This window comes from Formica exsecta, unplaced genomic scaffold (assembly GCF_003651465.1).
Source record: "Formica exsecta isolate Colony F162 unplaced genomic scaffold, ASM365146v1 scaffold1327, whole genome shotgun sequence".
In the NCBI taxonomy this organism is placed as follows: Eukaryota; Metazoa; Arthropoda; class Insecta; order Hymenoptera; family Formicidae; genus Formica; species Formica exsecta.
The window spans coordinates 232,260-240,650 of NW_021848660.1; the positions used below are offsets into that span (position 1 = coordinate 232,260).

The window sequence follows — 8,391 nt, forward strand, 5'->3', positions numbered from 1 at the left end:
GTGTGTGTGTGTGTGTGTGTGTGTGTGTGTGTGTGTGTGTGTGTGTGTGTGTGTGTGTGTGTGTGTGTGTGTGTGTGTGTGTGTGTGTGTGTGTGTGTGTGTGTGTGTGTGTGTGTGTGTGTGTGTGTGTGTGTGTGTGTGTGTGTGTGTGTGTGTGTGTGTGTGTGTGTGTGTGTGTGTGTGTGTGTGTGTGTGTGTGTGTGTGTGTGTGTGTGTGTGTGTGTGTGTGTGTGTGTGTGTGTGTGTGTGTGTGTGTGTGTGTGTGTGTGTGTGTGTGTGTGTGTGTGTGTGTGTGTGTGTGTGTGTGTGTGTGTGTGTGTGTGTGTGTGTGTGTGTGTGTGTGTGTGTGTGTGTGTGTGTGTGTGTGTGTGTGTGTGTGTGTGCGTGTGTGTGCGTGTGTGTGTGTGTGTGTGTGTGTGTGTATTTTGGCAACGTGATATTAGACAAATGTATCATATCGTTATCCAGCAGTTTACCGACAACGCAAAGAAGATAAAAAGGCAGTTTTACCTCCGATAATATCCGATGTCGAATTAGCAACTCTTCGCGAAATACCTCGCGGGAACTTCGTTCAATCCAACGCATTATATGCTTCTACATTGCAAAATGATCCAGATGATTCTGCATTGCCTAAAATCAAACAAGAACAAATTACATTAGCAAAATTTTTAGGCAGTGGTGCATTCGGAAAGGTAAAATTTAATTTTCAACACTCCCTCTACACAATATATTTTTATTATAATATATATGAAATTTATATTATTATATATAAATGTATAAAATTTGCATTTTAAAGTAATTCTGAATATTTTGCAGGTATTTCAGGGAAATGCCAAGGATTTAGAACGACCGGGCATAACGCCCGTCGCCATAAAGATGCTGCGAAAGGATGCTTCTTCGCAAGAGAAGACGGAATTTTTGCAAGAAGCGAGACTTATGAGTCATTTTCGACATAAGCATGTATTAAGACTGCTAGGTGTTTGTTTGGATACTGATCCTCCCTTACTCGTGTTGGAATTAATGGAAGCTGGTGATCTACTGAGTTATTTGAGAGAGAGTCGATCCTTGCAACCAACAGATTCGCACGCTCTGCGTCTACAAGATTTGCTCGCCATGTGCGAAGACGTTGCGCGAGGCTGTCGTTATCTAGAGGAGTTGCATTTCGTGCACAGAGATCTCGCATGTAGGAATTGTTTGGTGTCAGCGAGGGATCGCGAGAATCGTGTCGTGAAAATTGGTGACTTCGGATTAGCTAGAGATATTTACAAGAACGATTATTACCGCAAGGTAAATGCAACATTTTTTGAAAATTTTACAAACTATTCATCTATACTTTTACATAAAAATATATAAACTAAAACGGTTTTAGCACGCATGTGCATGCTTGTTAAAAAAATTAAAAGTAACTTGGGCGAAAGAGTTAATTGGCAAAAATCATGCTTTAGGAAGGAGAAGGCCTGTTACCTGTTCGCTGGATGGCACCGGAATCCTTGGTGGACGGAATATTTACTTCACAGAGTGACGTTTGGGCATTCGGCGTGCTAATATGGGAAATTACGTCGTTGGGTCAGCAACCCTATCCTGCCAGGACCAATCTCGAAGTGTTACATTACGTACGTGCGGGCGGAAGGCTGCCGAAACCCCTCAACTGTCCACCGACGTTGCATCAATTGATGATGCGTTGCTGGAGCGCAGCGGATGCTAGACCAAGCTTTAAGATTTGTCTAGAAAACATTGTCGCGTTGAGAAGCAATATAGAAGACGCAATATTAAGCCCAGTGCATACTGGACATTATTTGACCCGCAGAGGTAAATTAACATTAATCCTTTTTCATTTCATACTCATATCACTGCATGAAGCAATTAATTTTTGCAAATCGACAGAATGTTGACTGACAATACGCAAGTTTTTTTTTACTCGCACCTGCATTACATAAAATATTTAATGCGTCCATGAATCATTCGTTTTGCTATTATAATGTGGTTACATATATCATTACATACAATGTGAAAGTTGAGTTTCTTCAAAATTATAGACATGAGAAATGTTACAATGAATGAAAGCAAAGCACATATAGGCATATAATATTTTATAACGCATACAATAGCTTACAAATTATAAATAGTTGACTACAAGGAAATATTTTTTACAAATTAAATATTGAAAATGCAAATTGATAACAAAACTTATTTTTCAATTAATTTTAATTATACATCATTTGAAAAATATAAGCATGTTTCTCATTCATTCATGTAACTCGACATTATCAGATCACATGTAACAGAATATTTTTATCATGTGCTTCTTTAATCCTTAAATGTACTGGAATATTACTGTTTGCTTAAATTCATATTTATCATTGCATGGCTCGTGCTTGCAGGCGTGTCTAACATGGCTTACTTTGCTGACAAGAATCAAAATCATAACAATTCAGGTAGGTTTTAATAAACATCATCTGCCTCTGTCATTCTACGGTAAAAAGAAATATATTTTCATTTTTCACAAGCTCGTATTCTTCCTGTCATAATTAATTTATATGCATAATTTGCAAAATAATATATACCCAGCAAACACAGAATATAACTGTTATATAACATGGGAATAACATGTAATGTAACAGTTGTTATACCTAATTTATATTGGGATTATATAACTGTCTTTTATTTATGCAATATAACATCAGAATATAACTGCTATGTAACATGGGAGTAACATGTAATGTAACAGTTGTTATACCTTATTTATATTGGGATTATATAACTGTCTTTTATTTATGCAATATAACATCAGAATATAACTGCTATGTAACATGGGAGTATGTAGTGTAACTGCCCAAGTAACAGAGTAACGTCAAAAGACGACATAATGACGTCTATTTTCGGTCTATAATGTCGGCGACTAATAATTGACGTTTAAAAGACCTCATTTCTTAGACTAGCTAAAGACGTAATTTTGAAAACGTCCTATGATCGCCCAAATAAAGTTCTTTTGTAACTAATATTGGGATTATAGTTCATTTTTACATGTAACAAATACGTTATATTACTTGTTACAAGTACGTTTTATTATGGCAATGTTACAGTTATGTATCTGTGTTTGCTGGGTAACATATAATTATATAACATATAAATAACATATGCATAAGATACAAAATCATGTCAAGATTTAAAGAATTATTTTGTTTCTTTATAAAAAAATATATTTTTCTGAAAATTTCACAATTCATAAGATTTCCTAATATACTTTACTATAAATTATAATCGATATTCTGTATAGGAAACTCCTGGAAATCTAGCAGCTCTGAGGGAAGCCGAGATATACAACCTTTTCTCCAAAACTCGAACTATGCCATGCTCAACCCGCAATCCGGTGAGATTCCGAAGTATCTAGAATTATTAGCAGATAACGAGGATGTCGTCTCAAAAGAAAATCCTCTGAGTGGTTACGAAGTACCTCGTTCGAGTCACATCTCGGATCAAAATTTGGCAAATATAAGCAGGATTAATTGCACGAATCAAGATCGTAAATGCAGTTTACCCACCGAGATCACACAGGAACATAAGGAACATTCCACGGGAGAACGAAAGCAATCTGATGGAAAATTATACGAAAAGAGATCATCGATCACTAGTCTGAATTTGCCAGATCGAAAGGGTGCGTCGATTTCGGGGATACCAAAAAAATACAACACGTTGGACAACTCTAAATCGGTGAGCTCAGTTGCAAAGACGGCACCGAAAGGGGACTCCTTCTCGTCCTTAAACGGACGAAAATACAGGATTAACTTGAGCGAGCGAAGGGATTCTGAGACGAGTATCGAGGGTAGAAGCTCTAGCTCGCACAGCTTGGCGCCTTCTACACGTCCCAGTTCGTCTTTGATCAGTTCGCAGACGGTCCTTCCATGCCTGAAGATCAATGTCCTCGCGAACGTTGCAGGAAACGGAGAAATGCCTTCGAACGAGAGCGCGGTGACAAAGTGTACGTTACCAAAGATCCAAAAGACTCACTCCAACTTGCAGAATGGCAAGGCAAATATACCGCTCATGATAAATAGCGCGTTGTTTAATATGCTGCGACAGACGCCTGTAGTTGAGGAGGGCAATAACATTGTCACGTATACAAATATAAATACGGACGCTGTCAGAGTGAATGGATCGTGAATCGCTGACCGTAGCGGATCTAAAAATAAGATTCCTATGAATTATATATTTTTGAGTTTACGAGTGACGTAAGTCGATAATTAATTAATGTTCTGAGTTACACTCGCGAGTAGATCTATAAGACTTGGGACAACAAATAATTACATGACAATAAATTTCTAGACCATTGCGAGGTACTATTTTTCGTGACATTTCTTCTTTGTGATTGCTATGGTAGGCCTATTTTATTAAGGCCTACTCAGGATTTGTTTTATTAATTTGTTGAAAGATATAACTAATACAATTTTGCTCAAAAATTTTTCCTTTCTTTTATCTTAGCATGGTGCCTTAAATATATATCAAATAATGCACATTCAACAGATTAAAAAACCAAGCATGTTATGTGTAAAGAAAATGAAAAGTTGCGAAGGGCGGAGTTAAATAGCTTTAAACTGCCATTATAATGTACATATATATATATAAACTTTTATACTCAAAAAGTTATGCAACTTATGGCAGATCGTTTTGTGACATATAGATATTGTGCGATTTCAGTAATATAATCGCGAACCTGTTATTTAATATAAGAATGATATAGTAATGAAGAATGATAAATGTGAAGTACAGTTTAATTTAATAATCACTACATTTCAAATAACATATTTATTGAATAACTTACGAAATTTCTCACTGTTCATTGTACAAATTTCACATTTGATAATTATTAAAGAATAATATGGAAAGCTATATAAGAAATTGTTAAGTTTTCTATATAGTTTTAATAATATAAAAGTGTACGTGTGTATAATCTTTTACTTTAAAAAGATAAGTTTTTGAATGTATAAAATCTTGTGAAATTTATGCCAATGGACTAATGATTATGTTTGAGGTTTGTAATTTCAAGTTGCTTTATATACTTATATAATTAAAAATTGTAAATATATAAATATATATAAAAGTGAGTTTTAATTAATTCAACAAAAATTATCTACAAAATATATTCTTTTTCTTTAAATTCCTTTAAAATATTTCTAAAACAATCACAGCAAAATGCAAAAAAGAAAAATGAGTTACTACTAAATTTTGTATTTTTAATATATTTTTCAGGAACCTTCAAGAGCTATTATCTTACATCTTCAATGTATATAACATTTAATATGCATAAAAGAATCTCCAAGAATCCAAAAACTTGGGGCTTTGTATCTATACACGTACTTTCTTCTCATAGATATTTTGTCCTCTTGATTCTCTAGATAAATCAATTTGATTTATGTATCAGTCTTCATACATATTCATTGGACATTTTTCTCTATTAGAAATAGATCCTGAAAAATAAAGAACACACAGATGTATTTTAGTTTGTTTAAATAGCAAAAATATGTTGTCATATAAGAATAAACGTAAGAAGAAAAGAGAAATCATTACTAATTTAAAATCTGAATCTCGTTACATTTTGTCATTTATGATGGAAAAGTCAGGCATTTTATTCCTCTTTTTTTTTTCGTTTTTTCCATAAAGTAATGTCTCAAATAACTTCAAATTTTAATGTTGCCTAATTGAATTTACAATATTATGCACTTTATCTTATATAAATATAAATATAATAAATATAACACACTATAGAATAGTAAAATTATTTACCTAAGTTTCATTTGTAAGAGGTACATCATCATCCAAGGAATCATCTTTACTATGTTCATGCAACAGAACATATTCTCTGGTACTGAAGCCAAATCGTACTACGTCTTTTTCCAACAATTCATGATATCTTTTTGGTTCTAACTTTACATTATTTACAAATGTTCCGTTAGCTGATTCTAAATCAATAATATATGGCCGTATTCTTCTACCTTCGATGCCTCCTTCTTTTTGATAGGAAACTAAACGATATTGTAGAGCGGCATGTTGTTTGGAACACGAGGGATGATCTAAGGGTATATCGGCTACTTTACGATCTCTACCCATAAGATATGCTGACTGTCGATGAATGTATAATGTAGGCAATGCTTTCTCGCCTTTGAAGGGGTACAGTCTCCATCTCCGTTTGGGTTTCTTGGCATCTTGCGGCTCAGAATATTTTATAACTACTCCATTAACAGTATTCATGTCCTCTGTTAATTTTCCTGATACTTCAAAGTTGGGCTTTTCTTTTTCAGTATTTACGTTCGATTTTCCCCACTCAACAGAAGATTCTCTTTTAATTTTTATATCTTCTGAGCTTCTCTTTTGCTTGTGTTGATCATTACGTCTTCTTCCAATGTCATCCCTTCTATCTCTACTCCTACTCCTTTCATTACGTTCTCTGTGTCTAGAATGACTATTCTCTCTTCTTGCTGGCGATCTTTCATATTTTTTCTTTCCATTCTGCTTCTCATCGTCCCTTTTCGAGTGATCGCGTCTACTACCTCTGTGATCTCTGTCTCTGCTCCTGTCCCTTTGCGATCTGTCTCTGTGAGAATCGTTACTCTTCTCACATCTGTCCTCTCTGTTATTTTTATACATATCTCTTCGCTCTGCACCGTTGCTGTGACTTGGCCGCCAATTTGACATAGTTTCCAAGTTTATTTAGAATAAATAAAAAATTGGTGACAATCGTCAATATCGACAATATAACCTAATCTGACCACAAAACTGTTCGGTTACAATGGCTAAAACAAAATTGTGGCAAATCGCGATGTTACATATTACACATGCATAAAGACTACGACGAAATCAATGGCGCACAAATATTTTTGTTACTGTATATATTTCCGAGAAGAATAATCCAGAATGATCTAACGATTCTGTACTGCGCCCATAGACATAGGCTGCGGTCAGTGATGCCAGAATTGAGACGCGAGCACATGCAACCGAGGTGGAGGGGATAACACACACAAGCGCAAACAGCGTACGTGTGAGCTCGGCGCTTCGGCTAGCTTCGGATAACAGAAGAGGACAGATATACTGTTTTCTGTCTCTCTTCTTCCTATCGAGCCGGCAACTATAGCGACGGGCGTACGGGCGACAGGGACGGGCGACGAGCGACGGGCGACGGGCGACGAGCGACGGGCGACGGGCGATGTTGCTCGTTTCTCGATTCTTGATGCATGACAGCGTTAAATGTTCTTTTTACAGCCTATTAATGTGTTATATATTAAATGTTTTCTTTCAACCTTCTTCTTTAATAAAGTAAAATGTTTAGAACAGTAAATGTATTCATATCGGAGATAGTTATTCTACTAACGGAAATAAATGATATATGTTTTTGATTTAATGAGTATGACTAACATATTTATTTAACATATGTTCTCTAGATGGGAGAAGAAGACAAGGAATTTGCAGATAGCAGAACGAAATGCAATGATACATGAAAAATGCTCCAGTGATTTGCACTCGTGGGCGAAGTGCAAGACACTTACGGAGAAACAAAGTGATCGATTGAAAGCATTGCTCGATGCTTTGAAACACCAGGAGAAAGAGCAAGTCGATTTTGCAAACGTTATCATATCACGTGTCTTGTGCGTATCGTGGAAAAGCTCTATAAAGGGAAGCATATTTCTGCCGCAAATGGCAGCATACATTCTTGTCAATTACCGATGATACCAATACCAAGCGACAACTCATCAGAACCGAAAAGTTTTACTTATTTATTAGATTGTTATTCAAGAATTGCAATTGAAGAAAGAAATCATGGAAAGGTACGCACATACACTCACACATATCTTCAAAATTGGACAAGATTTTATTAAACTAATTCTTTTTTTATATATTTTATAGCAATCCAGTGTACCTCCTCTTTCCGATATACTGACAAGTTTGAAAGCGCAATGTATTCAGTATTCCAGCCTCGTTCTACAAGGGTTAATCGGCATTTGCCAAGCTGCTGTCGTACTTCATTGGACCATTCATTTTTTCTATCGGATATTATCGCAGGACTTACCTCGGGGCTATCTTCGTGAGCTTGTGGCTAGGACATATACGAATCCGAACATGTTCCATAAAATTTTCACTCGAGTCTTGCAACCTTTGTATAGCATGATACTGCAGGCGAGCTGGTACGGCAATACGCAAAGAAGACCGATGGAGGCGCTAAGCGAACTGATAGAGATTCGCTGTGGACCAAACAGCAATATACATCCGATTTGCCGTTTGATAACGAATCAAGTTCAATTCTTGCCTGATGTTATGACATCAGCAGCCGGAAGAGAGCTCTCGAGAACCTCACTCCTGGGACCGTTTCTTTCGGCATTGGTATGTGCCGAAATGCAACCG

At 36.1% G+C, this 8,391-nt stretch overlaps 2 protein-coding genes and 1 pseudogene across 6 annotated transcripts in view; 2 read left to right on the plus strand and 1 right to left on the minus strand.

The window, feature by feature from the left end:
• Positions 1–5,000, plus strand: part of LOC115245820 (proto-oncogene tyrosine-protein kinase ROS-like) — a 35,875-nt gene extending 30,875 nt beyond the window's left edge. For 3 of the 5 annotated variants that reach the window (XM_029824302.1, XM_029824304.1, XM_029824305.1), the window contains exons 17-20: positions 469–692; positions 817–1,287; positions 1,446–1,809; positions 3,278–5,000. In XM_029824302.1, coding sequence (XP_029680162.1) covers positions 469–692; positions 817–1,287; positions 1,446–1,809; positions 3,278–4,161 — 1,943 coding nt within the window. In that variant the 3' untranslated portion in view covers positions 4,162–5,000. Of the gene's footprint in view, positions 1–468; positions 693–816; positions 1,288–1,445; positions 1,810–2,381; positions 2,479–3,277 lie in introns of those variants that run through there. The other 2 variants (XM_029824306.1, XM_029824303.1) reach the window with 2 other exon arrangements.
• Positions 5,001–5,210: 210 nt separating this feature from the next.
• Positions 5,211–6,979, minus strand: LOC115245821 (smad nuclear interacting protein 1). Its single transcript, XM_029824307.1, has 2 exons — positions 5,782–6,979; positions 5,211–5,465 (listed from the first exon to the last, which is right to left on the minus strand). The coding sequence occupies exon 1, from the start codon at positions 6,688–6,690 to the stop codon at positions 5,782–5,784; it is 909 nt and encodes a 302-aa protein (XP_029680167.1). The 5' UTR covers positions 6,691–6,979; the 3' UTR covers positions 5,211–5,465.
• Positions 6,960–8,391, plus strand: part of LOC115245847 — an 11,369-nt pseudogene continuing 9,937 nt past the window's right edge.